At 37.0% G+C, this 22,861-nt stretch overlaps 1 protein-coding gene across 2 annotated transcripts in view; it reads right to left on the reverse strand.

Annotated features, from left to right (window-relative positions):
• Positions 1-76: 76 nt before the first annotated feature.
• The window catches only part of ppfia3 (PTPRF interacting protein alpha 3), a 46,138-nt gene continuing 23,353 nt past the window's right edge, over positions 77-22,861 (reverse strand). For both annotated transcript variants that reach the window (XM_067415461.1, XM_067415451.1), the window contains 19 exons: positions 22,069-22,131; positions 21,893-21,972; positions 21,069-21,234; positions 20,783-20,976; positions 18,056-18,296; positions 17,834-17,967; positions 17,549-17,700; positions 15,681-15,774; positions 15,513-15,594; positions 15,170-15,370; positions 14,269-14,331; positions 13,616-13,642; positions 12,390-12,565; positions 12,060-12,157; positions 8,302-8,477; positions 7,296-7,364; positions 6,858-7,020; positions 5,321-5,379; positions 77-1,501 (listed from right to left, as the gene is read on the reverse strand). In XM_067415461.1, the coding sequence (XP_067271562.1) occupies positions 5,333-5,379; positions 6,858-7,020; positions 7,296-7,364; positions 8,302-8,477; positions 12,060-12,157; positions 12,390-12,565; positions 13,616-13,642; positions 14,269-14,331; positions 15,170-15,370; positions 15,513-15,594; positions 15,681-15,774; positions 17,549-17,700; positions 17,834-17,967; positions 18,056-18,296; positions 20,783-20,976; positions 21,069-21,234; positions 21,893-21,972; positions 22,069-22,131 (2,226 nt within the window). In that variant the 3' untranslated portion in view covers positions 77-1,501; positions 5,321-5,332. The remainder of the gene's footprint in view (positions 1,502-5,320; positions 5,380-6,857; positions 7,021-7,295; positions 7,365-8,301; positions 8,478-12,059; positions 12,158-12,389; positions 12,566-13,615; positions 13,643-14,268; positions 14,332-15,169; positions 15,371-15,512; positions 15,595-15,680; positions 15,775-17,548; positions 17,701-17,833; positions 17,968-18,055; positions 18,297-20,782; positions 20,977-21,068; positions 21,235-21,892; positions 21,973-22,068; positions 22,132-22,861) is intronic.

Raw genomic sequence — 22,861 nt, forward strand, 5'->3', positions numbered from 1 at the left:
ATTGATTTGTAGTGCTCAGATTCAAATAAACTCACCTCACACACACCCCTTTCAACAAATCATGAGCACACTGAACTCTTTTGTACCATTAGGAACACTTTATTTTATTTTGATTTTAATCATTATCATCATCTTTATTGTTTATTTTGCAGACATCATTTTCGAATCACTGCCATCCTCATCAACAGTAATGGTTTGTTTTTAAATCATAACACAATTTTGTTGTCAAAATTTACACATACAAGTAGCATATTTTAATGACCATGTTTTTAATATTTCATATTTACGCTTTAAACTAGATAAAATTAAATTACAGTCAGAATTATTAAATGAACATGTACATACAGTTATTCAATACATACATAAAGAAAATAAATATAGTTATCATAAAAATAAAAAATAAAAATGAAAATACACACATTTTACAAATTGTTCCCCAAGCTCTTAACCTCATATGTTAATGTACACATACTTTTTGTTTTTAACTTCATATTGTCTTGTTCCCCGAAAGTTGTAGTTCGTTGTCCTCTTGGTTGTTTGACATGCATCGCAACACAGAAGCTAAACAATTTCTCTCACTTGTTTTCCCCTGACCCTCCCTCCCTCCCTCCCTCCCTTCCCGTCCCCCCCGTTTCTCCTCCTTGTTTCACCGCTTGTCGTCTTTTATGGCTTGCGTTGTTAGAACAATTCTGTCCGTCAGGACACATTTCTGCTGGTCACTTGCTTTGTCTGCAAGCATCTTCCCTCTCGCTTTGTCTCCCAGTATTTCTATCTATCCGCCACCACCAGCTTCCCTTTATTTGCTGACTCGCTCTGCTGACCTTTCATCTTTAATCTAAATGTTTTAGGAAAGAAAAAAAAAACACCTAGTTGTAACTGAGCAAGAGTTGTGCCCTTTGCAGCCTCACAAGTAGCTCTCGGTGCATCTGTCTTTCTCAGCTTGTGCTCACTCTCCTGATTGAGAAACACATACAGCGAAGTCTTGGCCTCACAGCCTGGCCCCTCGACTGTGCTCTTAAGTACACTTCCTCTGAACCTCACCGTATGTAAACATCCCTGGAGTCCAGGTTGAGTTGCCACAAACATCCTTTGCTCTCAAGAGACCAATTGCAGGCGGCCATTATGAGGAACTAGGGCTGCGGGCAGCGCCATTGAAACGAAGGACGGAAAGACAAGAGAGTTCATCTACAGATGTCCCATCGGCACAGACACAGGAAGTGAGAAGAGAGAACGACAGAAAGAAAGATTAAACAGTCATCCGATTCCTCCAACCATCCCATTTCTTACCACTCTCTTGTGTCATACATTCTTCATGTCTTTTGTCCTTTTTTTGCTCTTTTTTCCCCCTCTTTCTCCATCCCTCTTCTGTTATTGCAGAATGGTCAGACCAGTAGAGTTATATTTATAAATGTATATATTCATTGCTTTTTTTCTGCTTATCCCCCCTCCTCCCCGTGAATGAAATGTAAAGCCAGTTCCAGCTCTCTGACAACGGCGCCTCCTGTGTGCAAGAGACAGAATTAAAACACATCATCACGATTTTGTGTACTGAAGTTAAGCCAAGAAAAAGCATCAACAATGACAGATCCCAGATGGAAGATTTAAAAAAATTCTGAGCTCATTTTGGGAAGAGCTATGCATTTTAAACAAGAATGATCTGAGTGCACTGCACTATTGATAACTGAAAGTCATACAAGGTGCGTTTGCGAATGACAGGCGTCCTTTGCAAAACAAGTTTTACAACACAAGACGTAAAGCAAAAATGCAAAATATGGAGGAGGGTTCAACTTCATTATGGCCCTGTAAGGAAAGCAGAATGCTAAAACCGTTTCCGACGAACTTGTAAATGAGTGAATTTTTGTGGTTTCCATATGTAGAAGTATCAACACAGAAGGTATTCATTGGCAATGGTGTACCTCAATTCTTGGGGGCTGTGCCCACACATGGCCATTAAATCCTTTTATTAAACACTTTTCTCTTCATCCTTTTTTTGTTCAGCTTTCTAGATTTAGAAATTCTATAACTAGTGGGCTACAGCAAATGAACATTAATTTTTTTATTGTAAATTAAATATATACACGGTATGCATGTGCTGTGTTCAGGGAAAAAGGACTTCTGTCAAATAAAATAACAAATAAACAAACTACAAGCAACAGCACAAATAAATAAAATAGGGCAAAGATATAAAAATGCAGTGCTTTTCAGGTTTTTCTTGCATCTAACAGTAGTTTTCAGGTACAGAAATTGAAGAAAGTAATCAAATATAAAATAACATTGCATATTATAATCTTCACTTATAAATTAAATAAAAATTAATCATTATTATTATAAGTTACAAAAGCTATTCAGTCAAGAGCAGTAAGTGATTGCATTATCTTTTGTTGTTTTTAGATTAACATTAAAAACACAGACAGCAGGAATATTAGGCTGTTGTCACTTTAAGGCATAACACACATATCCAGTACACTGATACTGATACACATGTGCTGTCTTTCTCAGCTGTTTATCATTACTTAAGCCATTAACCGACTATATCTGCTAGAATAATTATCAAGGCGGGCATGTTGATATCATTTTTGTGTGAATTTGTCCGTTCAAGTGCAAGACTTGTTAGATAACTTAATATTTGTGCACTGTATAAGACACGGTGTGTGCGCTTCGAATGTGTGTGCACATCTTCTAACAGCATGCGTGAGTTCAAATTCGCATCTATTATCAACCCCTGGGTGATGGTGGCATAAATGACTGGTCATGTTCGAGCATGCGGCAGCACTCACATTGAGCAAAGTTTACAAAGAGAGACTGTTTTGTCCGTTTTTTTGATGATTGCTGTTGTAACATACTGGCAAGCCAGAATGTATATCCATCAACAGAAAAAGCTTAACAGAAGTATGTTTTACTCGTTATTTTCAACAAACCATATACAAGTCCTTAGATTTGAGATGAACTATGGTGCAAGAATTTTTACAAAGAACCATTCCATCCCATCACAAATAATTTTATTAAATACTTTGGTAACACTTTGGATTCATTTGTTAACATTAGTTAATGTATAAACTAATATGAACTAACCATGTGCAATACATTTGTTACTGTATTTGTTACTCTTACATTTAAAAAATACAGCTGTTAATTGTGTTTTAAAAGGGACCAAAGGTGCCAGTTTTCACAAGATGTAATATAAGTGTCTGATGTCCTCAGATATGTCTGTATTCAGTATTCAGCTCAAAATACCCCACAAATAATTTATTATAGCTTGTCAAATTTGCTGTTATTTGGATGTAAGCAGAAACACAACGTTTTTGTGTTTTGTGTCCCTTTACATGCAAATGAGCTGCTGCTCCTGGCCCCTTTTCCAGTAGAGGGTGGAGCCTTCACAGCTCGTGCTTTGGATACTCTGGCAACAACAAAAATGGAAAATCTCATGCAGCCAAATTGTTAGGTATTGTCAGTAGCCGCGTTCAGCCTTACATGTTCGAACTGGAGACTTTCATGTTAATCTAAATTCTTTCAGAAATGACTTGTGCAAATCCAGCGTTGAACTGACCCTTGTTTATAAAGCAGTCCAGCATAAAATTATTTGTGCAAATATATAGCACTTAAAGGGGTGGGTGAAATGCTGTTTCATGCATACTGAGCTTTTTACACTGTTAAAGACTTGAATTCCCATCCTAAACATAGACAAAGTTGCAAAAACTAATGTTGGACGTTTGATAGAGTATTTCTGTGTTAAAAATACTCCTTCCGGTTTCTCACAAGTTTCGGAGTGTTTTTTTCGACTATGGCTCGGGTTGACGTTAATAGATCAGAAGGTCCTTGTATGGGCTGTACGGGCTCTTCTCCGGGTAGGGTGCGCCCGCGCGTGACTAGAGCGAGAGAGGAAATGCACGCCCATAAACCCTCTCTCAGGTGCAAATCCAGTCGATCCAGGTGCCCCGCTCCAATTTATTCCTATGGGTGACTTCAACGCTTCAGCATTCCGGGAAGGCAGCGCTGCATTTGACCCGATTTGAACGCAGAAATGACGGGAAGCTTCACAACATCGCTTCAGTCGCGTCGCAAAAGTGGATCTCCACCGTTCACTACTGTCAGGACTTTACCAAATCATACCAAAGAAGTGTGTTTTTGATGAAGCGGTCCCAGCGATAAAGGTTCGGTCCTGCTTTGGAAGCAGCCGGTGAGTAAAACTGCTTCAAATGTCTATGCTGTAACATCAGTAAACGACACGATCGCGTGCTTCATCATTCAAATGCGCTAACAGACTCCATTGTTGTTCTATGTATAACGTTACACTAGTCTGACGTGCAAAACCGTTTTGCTTGCTACTGCTAAGGTTTAGTCGCATACAATGGTCCATAAACCGAATCATGTCCTCATAAACTGCGAGTAAAGACACACAAACGGTGACAGGCCTCTAAATACAGTACATACCACAGAGACGGATGTCCTGCTGCTGCTGTTTCTCCTGTTCAATTTATTTCAGCCTCTGAATGATTATGGATTTTATATCTATTAGCTGAGATCGATAGCCATGAGTTTCTCCACGCTTGAGGACGTCACCGCTTTGCGCGCTTGTCATTCTTTAGCTCCGCCCACTCGATACGCCTCCAGGCGCTCGTTTTTTTTCCGGAAAGACTCGGTACAGCCCATATTTCTTTTATAAATATGATAAAACTAAAGACTCTTCGGAGGTATGAAGGATTTAATACTACTCTATAGGTACTCAAGATTGACATGAGATTGACTGAAACTTAGTGTTTCACCCCCCCTTTAATGACTTTCTTTGGCACATTTCCTTAATAAATTAAATTCAACCGCAGTTTCCTCAGTGGCTAAGATACCAAGATACCATATCTCTTATGCTCTCAAAACATTTGTAATGTGTTTTTGGCAAAGACATTTTATGCCTCCAGCTGCTACAGCGAGGAAACAGAAATGGAGGACTGCTGCGGTTCACTCACGGCAGGATCTATGCTAATAGCGCAGGTCATCACCAGTCATAAGAGGGCAATAGCATACAAACAGTATGCTTTTGCTTGTTTCTGCTTCTTTTTCATTTGTGTTTTTATCAGGAGATTCTGTACTCTTTCAGAAGATGTAAAATAAGGCCCCCCACCATAAAACAGTACAAAAATAAGTTTAAAAAAAATCCAGAAATTTGCATTAATGGTAGGGAAGCGTTGTCCCATAAATGACATACATTTCCGTCAGTGGCAGGGAACGTCTTAACTAATGTTAACTAATGAAACCTTATTGTAAGGTGCTACCAATACATAGCCATACATTTTTTATTGCAATATATATATATATCATATCTCACCTTTGCAGTCCCTCAACAGGAGTAGGTCCTCACTGAGCCAGACTCTGCCCTTGGAGATGCTGGAGAGACAGAGACAGACCCGAGAGATTTAGTTGTAAAAAATAATAATAATCTAAACAGCATTATACAGCTTTCACTCCCAAACCACTTTCTCATAAGGAAACAATGTTCTAACAATGTTTATCTGAGAATCAACACACTGTCATAAAGTTGTTTTAAACCTAATTGCGGGGATTTCCACAAAGCCTTGTTTATCTTTAGGTCTTTATCCTGGTTATTTTTCCAGTAATTTTTCCTTTAATAGTATTTGCTCTTATTTATAGTTTCTTATCTGAATTATGTTATTATTTCCCAATTTATTAAAACGTTCTTTTTTTATTTGAGAATTTATTAAAATTGCATATCTTTTCTACATTGTGCAGCATTTCGGATTTTTTTATAAATAAATAAATAAATAAATATTTTTCAAATATTCATATGATTTTGTTCTATTTCACGGATTTGTAATCATTAACATTTATCAGGAATTAGCCTTCATTTATGACTGGAATGATATAAAATATTGTCTGCTTACGGATCACTTGTGTGTTTTATTATTTATGTTAGTACACTATATATTACATGTACACGATTGAAATATCTCTGCATAATTAAGCTATATCTAGTTTTGTATATCTATTCAAGAGCTGCTTACACCTGGTCGGGCCATGCGTTTTCTCTTATTTGATAGCTATCCGATCGTGAAGTGCCCTCTGAAACGCTTTAGAGACATATTAAAATCTGATCACCCAAACCATTTCCTGAGGTGGTTTGAGATGCATTCCAGATGAAACTGGTCAAGTGTAAATGCATCTGGTATGCATTAAAACCATGTATGTAAATTTTACTTCTTCCAAAATGTTAAAGGCTATATGACATGTTATAGCCAGATATGACAGCGCTACTGCCACACACATTACCACAGACTGGTATGCTGTATCTCTTCAGCAAGCCAATGTGCAAAATAACTTGAATTAAACTGAAAATTTGTCGTCTCCAACGCTCATCATTAAAAGTAGTCTAAATAATCTTACCAGTGCTGATGGCGCTCGCTCTGGTATTGCTGTCTTTGATCTTGAAATTAGCTGATGATAAATAAAATGCAGATCATATCTTTTGCTTTCGTTGACGTGAACTCCTTTAAATTTGCATATACCGCAGGAATAGAAGATCGAAATTATATTGATTTTGCAGTGTAAATGTATCAGTTTTAACAAATCAAATAGCTATACAATCAGTAAAAATGCATGAAGTGACCAAGTGCAAGCAGGCCCTTAATCAATCAATCTTATAATTTTCAGAGCATCATTAAAAAATGTGACAAAATCCTCCAAAATGATTTAAAAACACTTTGGAAATGGCCCGTGACATTTCCTGACTCCATTTCCGTTTTTTTTCTCCCAGTACGAGTGAATTAAAAGCATAAAAATTCCATAATTAATGAGGTTATTAAATCAAATAAAAGTGTGGGCTCATCGAGGAAGCTGTGCGAGCTCACCATCACTCTGGACCTTCCTCAGGGTGACCGAGGGGGTAGAAATGGCTGAGGCACGGAAGTTAGCAGGCAAGGTCTCTGAGGAGTCAGAGGTCACTCCCCTCAGATCTTTCTCGCGGAACATCTTCCTCCATGAAGGGGAGCGGGTGAACGTCTTAGTGCCATCCTAGAGGGCGAGAAGGCGAAACATCAGCACTTTGAGGAGCACACCCGATGTCTCTAAGTCCAGTCAGTTCACTCAGATGAGAATACTAATGAATTCAATTATCAGCTAAAGTCATTTCAACACAAAATACAGCTGAATGTTCAAACTGGCTACCAAACGTAGAAAGTACATGACCCGGTAAGAGGAGTTTCATTATACTACAGTAGTGTGTATTTCAGTGGTGGGAGGTAAAGGATGATTAACATCCAGCTGTGTTCATGTCCCATGGCGCTCACCTCGTCTGGCCTCCTCTCTGTTCCCATGGCGATGAGGGAGTTATATTCTTTCTCCAGAAGTTGCCGTGCCTGGATGTGGAATAAACATAGCTCGCATGTAATCAACCCAGACCGGTCAGGAGTAATGAGTAGTCGCTGCTTTCATCCATCAAGATCGTATTGTTTTGAGACTTGATAAATCAACAGGTATTTTATTTTATGCAGTCTGTCTACTTAAAATACATCTACTGTATAAATAGACTCCCTGTATATATTGATATATAAGGCCATTGATATATAAACATTTACCCCTTTAAAGTAAGAAAACGAATGGTAAAAGAAAAATGTTTTATTGAAGTTGCAAGCACATTAATGTCAGTACCATTAGCTATGTTTTTATTCAAGTTGCGAATTTTATTCTTTTATTTTTTTTATGTAATGATTTTTTTCCCATTTGTTTGATGTGCGTCTTTATTCCAATTTCAGTATGTGTTTTCACACATTTTTTGTGCATGCTTTCTTATCAAATAAATTTATCCACTTTAAACAAATGTATATAACATTTTTTTTATTTTCGAACATTTATTTTCAGCATCTTTGCGTTTTCATCTTAAATGTGCATCAGTGTGTTTTCCTCATATGTGACAGGTTGATATTCAATGAAAACTATACAAAATAAACATTTTCATACATAAATTAACTGTATTAAATTAAATGTAATGGCATAACACATTTAATTAACTATTACAATAATGTAAACTAAATATATTGATCATGTTTGAAAGTAAGACATGAACCTAGGCCACTAAGACTGACCTAGGCCACAGTTTTAAAGTGAACAAAACTGTGTTTTCTTTGTTCTTTTAAGAAGGGTGACTACTTTTACTTGCATCATTGATCATGATTTTCCTGTTAATTACCGTGAAGCTGCTTTGAAAACGATCTGCATTGTATACAGTGCTATAGAAATGAAGGTGACTTGACCTTTTGAAGACTTGAAAGTGTGTAAAAGGTCTTGTCATTGTACCTGTGTGTTCTGATTGGGTATCTGCAGGAGCAGGGCGAGGTCAGTGTAATCAAAGGTGTCGTCCAACGCAAGCAGGGCACCATGCACACCACTCTCAGTCAGATTATCTGCATACTCCTTCAAGCCGATGGACTGCACCCAGCACATCACACGCTCGTTTGACCACACCATCACATCTACAGAGGAAACACAAGGGCTGGACAATGAATAGAATTCCAGGCGGGCGGTGACCACTGATCATTATCACGAGATAATTATCAATTTCCATCTCGGGTGATGCATGTGGATTTTCAACTCTTGTTTCAGTTGCTCCTGATTTTCCAGATGGACCTCTTATGGCCAATGCACATTTGGACACATCTGCTTTTGTTTCAGACAAAGTCTTTGTCTCTGTTTTGTATTTCCAGGCCGATTCCAGGGGCTTTGCATTTGTTTTGTTGACTCAGCTTCTCCAAACCCAATTTCAAAGGAAAGAATGCTATCATGGCAAACACTCAAACCATTCCTCCAGAGTCATTTACAGTGTTAATATCGTGGTGTCAATAAGAAACACCCATCCAGCTTCAGATAACGGCACAGTTCCGCTCATTACTTTACATACCCATGGCAATATATACAAGATGTTAATAATATTAACAAGAAGGGTTCGTAAACATTTATTATGCGTGTTATTGTTTTATTTAGAAATTTCCTTATTAAGCTGTTTTACATAACAGATGTTAAAGGGATAGTTCACTGAAAAAGGAAAATTCTGTTCCTCCCAAATTATTCTAAACCTGTATGAAGTTATTTCTTTTAAACACAAAATGAGATATTTTGAAGAGGGTCTGTAGCCAACGAGTTGATGGGCCCCAATGACGTCCATATGGGAATCCGCAGGAAAAAGAAATGAATACAGGTTTGGAACAACTTCTAAGAGAATGTTCTGTTTTCTCAACTATTTCTTTAACATATAGTCCAAAAAACAAAATAATAACTGCATTTTCACAAACCAGTTCAAACGTTTACATATATACCCTTAAATCCTAGTAGTGTATGTTGTTTCCCGCATGATCAACAACTGTTTTTTATGGCTCTTTAAAGTCTCTTGTTTGCATTGGAAGTCTTCATATTTGAACCCTCTTCGTTGATGTATGATTTTGAGATCCACCTCCTCACACTACATGGGACTCATAGGCAACTATTAGAAAAGGTAGAAACATCCACTGATGCTCAAGATGGCAACATGATGCATTAAGAGCTGGGGGTGTGCATATAATATGCAGCGTGAAAATTATCTTTTTTTTATAAAAGATTATAACAAGATTATAATAAACTGTTTTTAAATATTCACTTTGCATGTAGCAAAGCACTACGATGGGGAGAGATGTGTGCATGTAAAGTTATTTACTCGTGCTTAATATAGTCTCAAATGGCATGAAGGCATCTGTGTTGCTATGCGATGAATAACTTCCAGATCAGCAAAGGCATCTGTTTCTAATCAAGGTACTGAATGAGGCGGTAACTGCACCTTTAAAGCAACTCACAACTGTGAGATTAATAATGCGATCTGTGCATTGTGCTTTGATCAGTTGCTCTTCAAATGTGAAATCTCTATTGTGCCATTGAATCCTGTGCATAATGGAAGGTTGGGCAGCTCAACGCTTTCCAGACGTCATTACTGGTAATGTATGTTATTATTAACAAATGCACTCTGTGTAAACACCCTTCCTCTCTCTCTCTCTCTCTGTCTCTCTCTCTCTCTCTCTCTGTCTCTCTCTCTCTCTCTCTCTTTCTCTCTCTCTCTCTCTCTCTCTCTCTCTGTCTGTCTCTCTCTCTCTCTCTCTCTCTCTCTCTCTCTCTCTCTCTCTCTCTCTCTCTCTCTCTCTCTCTCTCTCTCTCTCTCTCTCTCTCTCTCTGCCATATTCTTATTCACTATCCACTGTTTTGATGAACTGTACATTCCACGGGTGACTGTTGTTGCTTTTTCCCTTTTGTACATTATGTTTATCAGACTGTTCTGCTGTATGATTTGATTGATGTTGCAAAGCAAAAGATTAACATGATAAAACCGACAGAACTTGGAAAACCACCAGAAAATGTCCTGAAATTCCTGTTAGACCAGCTAAGGCCAACATTTATTATATTGTTATATTCTTTTGATGAATAGAAAAAATAGCATTTATTTGAAATAGAACCATTTTCTAGGGCAGCCCATTTCTGCCACAGTTCAGTAAAAAAATATGATTTTTCAAGAAACTTTCTCGAAATAATGACTTAACATCTCGAGATAATGAGAAACGTTCTCGAAATATTGACTTAACATCTCGAAATAATGAGAAACTTTCTCGAAATATTGACTTAACATCAAAAATGAAAATCACCCCAGGATTTACTCACCCTTAAAGGTGCACTATGCAGCTTTTGTCCACTGGAGGGCGCCTATTCAAAACAAATGCGTAGTTTGATGACGCAAAGTGCGAGCGCAGCATCTTGGGAGATGTGGTCTTCACATCACAGCCGGTGGAAAATAGGACTCGGGCAGAAATCACGTTCATGCATGCGGTTATTAACGTTACTGTAGTTTAAAGCAGAGCAGGACCGAGTGTTATGGACCTGAGCAAAGCTGCTGGAGCGATTGTTTAACAAATACCCGCCTTGTGAATACCGGGACTTTTATTATGACGGGACGGGACTCATTTGCCGGGCGCCTGCACAGATCCGCTCTTCCGGTTATGATTTTGAGGTAATGTAGCTCTGTTTATCATATTAGATACATTTAAGTGAGTTTAAAATGATGTTATGACGTTACTCCGTGCGTTCAGTTGTTCACACTGCTAAGAGTAAAGCGCTCCTGCCAAATAAAAGCCGAAACCGTGGGTAACGCAGATATGACGCAATTGACAGGCGACTCTCTCAAATGCAATGCTGCAACGTCCCTGTCCTTAGTTAAAATAGCAATTTTCTCACAATTTACAAATAGTTGGAAACATCTGGGATATTGTAGGTACTCAACTGAACAAAATATATAACACTGGCCTAGTGGTTTTTGGATATTTTACTGCAAAAATACTACATAGTTCACCTTTAAGTCATCTTAGGTGTATATGACATTTTTCTTTCAGATGAATACAATTAGAGTTACATTAAAAAAGTCCTGGCTAATCCACGCTTTATAATGGCAGAGAGTGTTGCTCTGTTTTTGAAGTCCATAAAATGCATCTGTCCATCAAATAACGTGCTCCACACAGCTGGGAGGTTAATAAAGGCCTTCTGAAGCATATTGTTGCATTGTTGTAAGAAAATGATCCGTATTTAAAACTTTTTTCATTCAAGTTCCGGCCGATCGCCTTCCGTGGAAAAGTGTTGAAAGTGCCATCTCGAACTATAAGATGCGTCTGACGAGCGTACCTAGTAGCACAAGCCTTTGAACTGCTTTCAACACTTTTTCCATAAACTGTATACAGAAGGCGATCAGCCGAAACGTTACTTTAAAAAGTTTTAAACATGGATATTTTTCTTACACAAACGCATCAGTTCACCTCTAAAGGCATTTATTAACCTCCCAGAGCCGTTTAGAACACATTATTTGACGGACAGATGCATTTTTATGGACTTCAAAAACATTAACAATAATCCTTGCCATTATAAAGCTTGGGTGACTACTAGAGGGTGAGTAAATCATAGGCTAATTTTCATTGTTGGGTGAACTATCCCTTCAAAAGGTTGTGTTAGCAACAGCAAGCAAGTGAGAAAGAGGGACAGATAAAAAAAATAACCTTTATTCTGGTGTTGGCTCTCATCTCTCCTCCTCTCCAGCTCTTTCCGGTCATAATTGAGGCGCTTCAGGCACATGATGCCATAATGCAGGCTCACCCTGTGGGGTCAAAAGGTCACAAGGGTTATTGGAAGTCACAGGGCTATGTAAATTAATTACCCTGACAGTGTTACAAGAGCTGACCCAGACACATTAGTTTAGAAAAGCCTAAGACACACACCTGCACCGAGACAAGAATTGATTGGCATTAGATGGAATGAGATTAAGAATGATAAAGAGAAGGAATAATGAGTGTGTGGCAGCATTTAACAGATGGGGAGAGAGAAAACACCTGTGGAAACTGTCCACCATTTTCAGCTGCCCACGCAGCTCTTTCTTGGTCAGATGGTCCAACATGCGGGCGTCCACCAGTGACTCCATGAAGTAGCTTCTGTACTGGGGCAAACCCAGACTGGGCAGCCAATCATTGCCCACCCACTCATGGTTCATATCTCCATAGGCCAGGATCTACCACAGAGGAAGGCCAAAATATATTAAAAACGCACTTTCGATTTCACAGTTGTATTTCATTTCATTCATTGCAATGTGTATTTGATGCCTACACTGTAAAAAAATATTTAGAAAAAAAAGTTACCTGGTTGCCCATAATTGAGATTTGACAACCTTTATTAAAATAGTATTAAAAGATTTTGTAAGCATATTGGGTAATTATGTGTGTTTTATTGCTGATGACACAGTGAGACATGCCATATAGTGCTATTTTCATGATTTATAAAAAAAGTATGTGGTTCAGATACAATAATATTTTGAGTTTCTATTTATTAAACAAATTTCCTTCATTGTATCAACTCAAATGTTTTATTTCAATAAACTCAAAATTTTAAGACAACCAGGTTACTTACATTTTTAAGTAAAACCAACAAAAATTGTTTTTACAGTGTACAAATCCAAACTTCAGGCCTTAACTATAAAGGTTTGGGCCAGTTCATAAAACATTCCTGTTTCTACATTCCTTTTTTTATCATGCACATAGATTTTTATGCCTAACATATGGCTAACTAAAACAAAAAATATTTAAAATCATTAAAATAAAATATAAATATTCAATAAAAACTAATAAAACTGAAAAAAACTTTAAAAAATTGCTAAAATGAAATTTTAGTACAATTCTTTTATTATAAAAATGTAACATTTTATATCAAAATAAATACATATAAACAAATGTATTAATTAAAATGTTACATTTTAAATAATAAATTTATATTTATGTATTTGGACATTTTATTATATTAGTATTAGTTATTGTTATTAAATATACATTTAATTTAATTCATTTTATTTAAAATGAAAACAATTTAATTAATAAAAAAATAACATTTATATTTTTTTGTCCTAAAGCCAGCAGAAAAAATCCTATACTGTTGAGAACTGATCTACCTTTCATTTATCAAAAAGCAAACATCAATGATTGTATGTGTTATTTACTAATTTACTCTCAACCATCTGATGGCACTGCCAGTTTTGAAAGTGTTTAAGGGACGTATTGACGTTACTCACCTGATCCCAGCTAATCTCTTTCAGCTCCTTGTGTGCGGAGGTGATAGCATGATAGGAGAGAGGTGAGGAAGAGGAGATAAGGAACACAGCAGAGGGGCAGAAGGAAAGACACATCGATGGACAGGAAGAGGAAAGAAGAATGAAGAGGGAAAGCAGGAAGAGAGGTACAAAGGGAGGAACAGTTTGTTAGTGACCGGGTCATTAGTTGGAAGCAGTTCACACTGAAACAGAAAAAAGAGGGAAAGTTGAGGATGTTCAACGCTACAGCCTAGCCAGACACACAGAGGGGGAGAGAGAAAGAGAGAAACGCATGAACACATGTCCGATCACTCCACTCTCTCCACACGCCACCTCTCATACTGTCCACTAGGGGGCAGAGCGCTTTACAATCCCACAATTGTGTTGTTTCATTTGATCTAGATGAAATGTACTTTTCAAAAACTGAAGAAAAAAGCAAGATGGTCTGATTAATACACAACAAAAAGTGATTATCAGTTCCAATACAGTATCACAGGAAAAATCTGTGTCAGAAGTGCAATCAATGGTGGGTAAGAGGTTTTGTGTCCACATTTTTTTTTATTAAACTAGTAAGCCAATACAGAGCACGTACTGACAAAATACAAAAAAAAAAAAAAAAAAATGTGGCTACTAACTGGTTTGGTTGCTGCGGTCAGGGACTCCATCTCAGCATGGGTCATCCACACGTTACTGGTTGACTGTGGGAAGAAAAGAAAACAACACGAACCACACATAAAGTTATCAGGAATGTTATTTATAAGAATTGATATATTAATGTGGGGTGAAAAAGAGCCTGTGGGATTCTAAATCTAAACATCTTTTGAATATTTTAAAACTAATGATATAAATCAATAAAAATATTTATGCAATATTTTTTGTTCACTAATTATTTGTGACTTTTTATTGAACTACTTTGTACTGATAGTCTTTCACGTATATTCCAGTAAAGCTCTTTGGATCATCTCAAATCACGCTGGAGAACATGATAAGTGTTGCAAAAGCAAAAGGAGAACAAACCTTTCATCATTTACTCACCCTCATGCCCTCCACAGATTTGTTTTCTTCAGATAAACAAAGATTTTTAGGGTTATAATCCCCGCAAACAGCACAACGCTGCTTGTGATCCCTGGTGTCAGTAGACTGAAAACACTAAATTATATATATTTTTTGTAAAAAGTTTAAAATATTTATATTTTTCTTACACACACCTATCGTTTTGCTTCAGAAGACATGGATTCATCCATTAGATGGATTAACGTCATGAATGATGCTTTTTTAATCATCAAAAAAATGAAAGCCATTCAATGGCATTATATGGCCTCACAGTGAAAGATTATTTTACTAAAAAATCTTTTTTTGTGTTTATCTGAAGAAAGAAAGTCATATAAATTGGGATGCATGAGCGTTAGAACTCAATGAGAGACTTTTCATTTTTGAGTGAATTATTCCTTACATTTTTTTTTTTAAATGAACTATAATTTTATAAAAGTGCATTTTTTTTAAATTAAATTTGAATTTGAGGGCATTTTAGCGTACGGAGCGTGTGCTGGCTGGGGCCGAGGGGCTGGTCAGGGAAACCATCTCTTGAATGGCCAGTCTCAGTTTGAGGCGGTGCAGAGGGTTACTGATGCCGATCTCTCTCTGGATCTCTGTGTCTGACAGGTTAGCCATGATGGCTCCACTCTTAACGTTAGCACGACATGCTGCCACGTACCACGCCGGCATCCCCACCCACAGCTGAGAGAAAGAGAGGTGATCTTTAGAAAAGTATAGAACTAAGAGGGCATCAAAGTAACACAGAATGGCAGTAGAGAGTAAATTATATTTCCTTATTTTCAAACACAATATCATATAACAATGCTCAGATATGGAGCCATACTTCCAGCCAGGAGACAACAGTGGGCCCATCCCAGGATGCAAAGGGCAGCCCCTGTCGGCATGCCTCCTCCAACAGCTCATGTCTAAAAGAAAGGTATGGATGTTTATTCAGTAAAAAGATTGAGATACTGAGTGTGAAGGAAGCTACTCATGGTGTGAATAAAATTACTTCTTCTTGCTGCGACGGTCCTTGTCCACCGGACCGGCCATCTTAGTGAGTCCGAGGGGATCCACAGAGCCCAGGTCATCTGAGGGGGTCGAGGCTACAGGACACACAGAGATGTTAAGGATGACAATCAAAATGAACAGGACTGACTAAACACTTTACTGCCCATAAAAGGAACATTTAAGTTGTCATATACCAGAGAAATCCCTTCCAACTCAGTTTATTCCATAGATTTTCAATGTAAGTTCCAGTGCATTGATATAGAATAAGATTGAATTCAAATGTATATGGAGTTTCACTGAAAATCAGAACATTCCTTTAAAAAAATAACATAAAATCAATGTTAGCGTTTTAGTTGATCTCTGTTAGTTTTGAAGCTAACTAAATAATAGTGCACGCCTTAAAAGTTGTCCAAATTCACTTTTAGCCGATATAAACACAACCATTAGAGTTTGGGTTTGGTTTTAAAAAATATTTAAAAGAAAAAAAGAAAAGAAAATTTACCAAGGATGCATTAAATTGATCAATACATGTATAATGTTACCCAGAGGTGGACAGTAACTAAGTACATTTACTTGAGTATTGTCCTTAAGTACACTTTTTGAGTATGTGTACTTTACTTGAGTATTATATTTTCTGGAAACTTATGACTTTAACTTTACTACATTTGAAAGAAAAATATTGTACTTTTTTCTCCACTGCATTTCTATCAAGGTCCTCAAAGTCAAAAGTTGTTTCTGTAGCAGCTTTGAAAGTCAGTGGATGATTTTTTGGGGTTTTAGCAGAAAGCCTATCAGGACTCACTCTTGAAGGGTCACATGAAGTTCAATGATTTTCCTGCATTTTTTTAACACTGATTTATAGTTTATAGCAAAATCGAAAAAGATGGATGTCAAAATGTTCATTTTGGCGAGTAATCACATTAAACAAATTTGATTGAGCATAAACAGTTGGGAGAATATCAGATGTTTATCAGTGTATTGGATCCGTGCATTCGGCCTTAAAGTGACAGCAGCTTTGTAAAGAGCTTATATACAAGTATTTAAATGAGTTTAAGTTAGTCGTATGCTAGTATGTCGGATTAAGCATCACTCACTGGTTTAAACCAGCATGATTTGATAATGTGCATTTATACAAGAACAATAAAGTAATGCGTTGACTTAAAAAAGAAAATTTACTTTTGGTACTTCAGTACTTTTGAAAACAAATACTTCTATACTTTTACTTAAGTAAAAATCTGTTTATACAACTTTCACATGACTGTTTTCAACAATGATAATAAAAATTATTGTTGAGCAGTATCTCATCATATTAGAATGATTTCTGAAATGCTGAAAATTCAGCTTTGCTGTCAAAGGAATAAATTACATTTTTAAAATACATTAAAAAAGACAACGTTAGAGAAAAAACATTTTTTTCATTGTATTAATAATTTACAATATTACAGTTTTTGCTGCATTTCTAATCAAATAATTGCAGCCTTGGTCAGCAATAGAGACTTCTGTCAAAAACATTAAGGACATGTTACCAACCACAAGCTTTTGAACATTAGTCTACATATGTATACAATGTACAGTTGCACAACAAAAAAAATTGATGTTGTACTACACCATTTTTGTCCAATCAATGCTCTATAGAAAGTGAATGTCCCTCCCACTAATGTTAAAGCAAACAACAGGAATATAGCAAATCATGTTTAGTGACATGAATAAAAGTTATTTGTTACTTTGATATAGCCGATTGATATGTCTAAACCAATATAATACCTTTAATAACTCTATTTGTGCAATGCAATTTTTTAAAAAAATTGTCAAGAACTTTTTATGTTTTTTTTTTGTTTGTTTTTTACTGCATTTTTAGGTTAGACTCACCCAGAGATGCTGACTCACGTCCAGGCTGACCCATTCGGACTTTATCCTTCTTCCCAAAGAGCCGGCCGATGGAAGACTTGATGCTTTTCTTTTTGCTGGCCTTGTGGAGGGAGTCCTGGCTGCTGTTTGAGCTACTGCCATCAGCTGAGAGGCTGGAGTCCAAAGAGATAGGTAGGAAAAGCATATTAAGACAAAAGTGTGACAGGAAATATGTTTTGCACATTGCAAAAAAAAGAATATTATTCCTATGCATGGAGGGATTTCAGGCCGCGGCGATTAACGCACCTTCGGAACTCACGACTGTCATCCAACATTGCACCAGGGTGAGTGTGCGTCATCCTGTCCAGTCGCAGTGCACGAGGGGTGGGAGGAGGGGTGGAGTCCAAAAGGGCTAGGGACCTGTCATCATCTTTGTTGTTCTGATGGGTAGAATGTATACAGTCAGCTGTTTGCACATTTATTTAATGTGTGATAGCAATACTTATGAATAATCACACATGCTCCTACCTGTCTGTCTGTCTCGCGTGCTGGGGAGTGGGGTAGGCGAGGAGTGGAGTGCCCGGAGCTGGGTGGAGAGGGTGATGCCAGGGTGGAGGATGTGAGGGACGGGGGGATGAAGCCACGTCCTGTGCTATCCCGTCCAAGAGAGGTCGGAGGAATGGGAGGGCCATCCAGAGCAACACTGCTAACTCTACTCTCAATTTCTTCAGCACGCAGCTCTGTGCTTTCCTTCTCTTCCTGAATCAGCCTGAAGAAAATATGACCGGGAGATAAGACGAAGGCTTATGCAGATTTCATAGTGCTAAATTAAAGATTTTTTAAATACCACTTAAATGGAAATTGCCATTATATATATAAAATATATCACATATACAGGTGCTGGTCATATAATTAGATTACCATCAAAAAGTTTATTTCACTTATTCCGTTCAAAAAGTGAAACTTGTATATTAAATTCATTCATTACACACAGACATATATATTTTTAAAGTTTATTTATTTTAATTTCTTTTAATTTTCCTTAATAACTAAGGAAAATTCCAAAATCAGTATCTCAGAAAATTTAAATATTGTGAAAAGGTACAATATTGGTGCCACACTCTAACACCTGCAAAGGCCTTTAAATGGTCTCTCAGTCTAGTTCTGTAGGTTACACAATCATGGGGAAGACTGCTGACTTGACAGTTGTCCAAAAGACGACCATTGACACCTTGCACAAGGAGGGCAAGACACAAAAGGTTGTTGAAAAAGAGGCTGGCTGTTCACAGAGCTCTGTGTCCAAGCACATTAATAGAGAGGCGAAAGGAAAGAAAATATGTGGTAGAAAAAAGTGTACAAGCAATAGGGATAACCGCACACTGGAGAGGATTGTGAAACAAAACCCATTCAAAATTGTAGGGAGATTCACAAAGAGTGGACTGCAGCTGGAGTCAGTGCTTCAAAAACCACTACACACAGACGTTTGCAAGACATGGGTTTTAGCTGTCACATTCCTTGTGTCAAGCCACTCTTGACACAAGGAACAACAGACAGTGTCAGAAGTGTCTTGCATGGGCTAAAGACAAAAAGGACTGCTGAGTGGTCCAAAGTTATGTTCTCTGATGAAAGTAAATTTTGGATTTCCTTTGGAAATCAGGGTCCCAGAGTCTGCAGGAAAATAGGAGAGATACACAATCCACATTGCTTGAGGTCTAGTGTAAATTTTCCAAAGTCAGTGATGGTTTGGGATGCCATGTCATCTGCTGGTGTTGCTGGTGTTGGAATGTGTTTTATGAGGCCCAAGGTCAAGCCCAACTTTATGTAAATGCAGATTTAATTTTCCAACAAGACTTGGCACCTGCACACAGTGCCAAAGCAACAAGTACATGGCTTAATTGACCAGTCAACTCGCCTGACCTTAACCCTATAGAAAATCTATGGGGTATTGTGAAGAGGAAGATATGATATTCCAGACCCAGCAATGCAGAAGAGTTGAAGGCCAGAGAAATCTGGGCTCTCATAACACCTGAGCAGTGCCACAGACTGATCGACTCCATTCCACGCCACATTGCTGCAGTAATTCAAGCAAAATAAGCCCCAACTAAGGTTTGAGTGCTGTACATGCTCATACTTTTCATGTTCCTACTTTTTAGTTGGCCAAGATTGCTAAAAATCCTTTCTTTGTATTGGTTTTAAGTAATATTCGATTTTCTGCAATACTGCATTTGGGATTTTCCTTAGTTGTCAGGTATAATCATCTAAATTAAAATAAATAAACATTTTAAATATATCACTATGTGTGTAATGAATGAACGTAATCTACATGTTTCAGTTTTTAAATATAATTAGTGAAATCAAATTGAAGATATTCTAAAATGTTGTGATGATAATCTAATTATATGACCAGCACTTGTATATGACTCTGAAAAATTGTAAGCTTATAAACTCTTAAATGCCACCAATAGAGAATCAAGTACAAATTTACCTAAAATCTACTTAAATCCAACAAGCAATAAATCATTTAATGTTAATGCATTATGAAAACACTTTTGGCTCCAATTATTTATTTTTTAAGGCATTTAATTTAAAAAGAACAAATTAGAACTGTAAGACTTTTTAAAATTTGTAAAACCTAAAAAGAGTGAGAAGGAAATGAAAAAGAAATATACTTGTTGTAATTTATCAAACAATTTAGAAACAAAAAAACGATCATGCTTTTCACAAAACAATTAGGAAGCACAACAGCTTTCAACATTGATAATCATAATCAGAAATATTTCTTGAGCAGCAAATCATCATATTAGAATGAATTGTGAAGGATCATTCAGCTTAGCCATCAAAGGAATAAATTACATTTTAAAAAATATATTAACAGAAAAAATTGTTATTATATATTGAAATATTTCACAATATTACTGTTTGTTTTTTTTATTTTTTTTGTGCTGTATTTTGTAAAACATAAACATAAGATATCAAAAATATATATATATAAAAAAAAACTTACCAACCCCAAACATGTCCAATCAGGATCAAGTAAACCCAAAGCTTACAGGATTTTCTTAAGACAGAGTTTAAGAACCCCCCCAACTAGTCAATTTTGAAAATATAACACTTTTTATTGCACTGATGGTCTCTGCCATATAGCCTCCTTCCTGCACTTTCCCATTAAATTCCCTTTCTCACTATTTCTCCATTTAAATGAAAGCTTGATATTTCAAAGGGGCCTCAAGGTCCCTCTGTCTCGAGTAAACTTACTTAATCTCTTTGTTGATGGCCTCCAGCTGCTCCTGCAACATAATAGCGAGAGTCTGCACATCTGTCTGGCCGCTTGGTGAGAGCAGCTCTGAGCCGAAGAGCGTATCGCGATCCTCTTCATCATCTGAACACCTGTCCTCCACGCCGCCCTCGAACCCAGTGCCCAGCAAAGTTCCGCTGCCCCAATCGACGTACTGCAGATGGGAAAGGTAAGAAATGACCCATTTCATTTCATATTAAGCCACTCTGTTCAACTATTAGCAAGTTCATACAAAGATGTTCTCACTTTGCTAGCATCCTCCCTCGCACAGCCCCAACGTCCACGATGAGCCCGTCTAACCACGCCTCCAGTGCTTGTGTTTCCATAATGATCTAGGTGGGTAGTGGAGCCAGCAGGAAGTGACCCTCCTCCTTGGGAGTACCTCAGCTCCAGAGCACTTCCTGGCAGAGACCTAATAAAGAAAGAGTGGAGGCCACGGTTAAAGTTAACATGAAATCTGCCTGTTTACGGGATTATGCCTTCTACATCCCAATCCACATGATTCCCAATCAATAAAATCATCACATTTTCCTCACTGAATCCCCAGTTCTACTGAGAAATATACCATCATTCAAATGTTTGGGGTCTGTAAGATTTCTATTGTAATATATTTTAAAATTTAACGTCAAAGCTGAATTTTTTGCATCATTACTCCAAGCTTCAGTGTCACATGATCTTTCAGAAATCACCATAATATGATGATCTGCTGCTAAAGAAACATTTATAACTATTATTAATAGAAACAGTTGTGCTGCTTAATATTTTTGTGAAAACTGTGCTCCATTTTTTCAGGATTCTTTGATGAAGAGAAAGTTCAAGAGAGCAGCATTTTTCTCTTTACTATTTGTTTTTTACATCCTTGTTCAATAAAAATAATTTCTTTCAAAAAGAAAAAAAAAACTGACCCCAAACTTTGGAATGTGTATGTCATGTCACAAGTAATACAAATTGCAAAAGATATTTCATGTCAACTTTAGTATAAAGATTGACTAATAATAAATCTGTCACGTACATCATAAATTGACATAAATGATCTTTTAATAGAGGGCAGCAGAAATGTTGCGTCTTACCGCGAGTAAGAGGAACCAGGTCTTCCTCTCAGCTGGTCCAGCTCTAGCTGAAGCCTCTCCAGCTCTGCAATCAGTTGATCCTGGGAGGAATAAGACATTATTATCAGATAATGAACTCATCTAAATACAGGTCAAGTGAACAGAACCTTTTTTAGCATTATGGTTCAGGAATGTACCTTGTTCGCTAAGAGATCATCTTGGATCTTCTTCATGTTAGCGAGCTCCTCGGAGAGAGCGTTCTGTAAAACATTATAACAAGCTCTTTTACATTTACATTCATTCAAAAGTACTTTGTGCGTTTGGGAATCAAACTCACGGCAGTAGCGCAGTTAGGGTGTTCATGTCACGTCGCCATAATATATAATTACAATATTTCGACTTCACATCTTCATAGAACTAATTACAACTTAAAAGCTCAGAATTTTCAATGAGCTCTGACTCTGATTCTTGAAAAGGTAGCGGATTCAGCAGTAAATTGTGGTTAAGTAGTTATCTTATTTTGTGCATGTCACGATAATGAAAAAGTAATCTTAAACTAAACGAAAAACACGCTGTACCATTTAATGTAGTTAGCACAGAGGTGGATAACTATCAAATAAATTATAATGCATTCATATAACAAGTTTTACTTCTTGTATTGTACTTATGTCTATTGATTACTCAAATTACATTTTTATTTTGCCTTTGCTATAGACATGCATTGTTCCAATTCCAAAGAACGTGAACTGCTCTGAAAGGAATGTCCGGTTTGTCATCTAGTAATTACAGTATTTATGACATTTTCCATGACAATTCTAGTCTTCTGTGATACCTGGAAAATTAATGTTTTTTAAATAAGAGATAAAATTCTTTAAATAAGAGACATAAATAGTCCTCACTTTAGATGAGCTCACAAAAATAGTTAACTGACAACTACTAAATGTTTTATAACTACATGAGCTAATCATGAATTATAGTAGGAATACATGT

The sequence above is a fragment of the Pseudorasbora parva genome, chromosome 2 (genome assembly GCF_024679245.1).
Source record: "Pseudorasbora parva isolate DD20220531a chromosome 2, ASM2467924v1, whole genome shotgun sequence".
Classification (NCBI taxonomy): domain Eukaryota; kingdom Metazoa; phylum Chordata; class Actinopteri; order Cypriniformes; family Gobionidae; genus Pseudorasbora; species Pseudorasbora parva.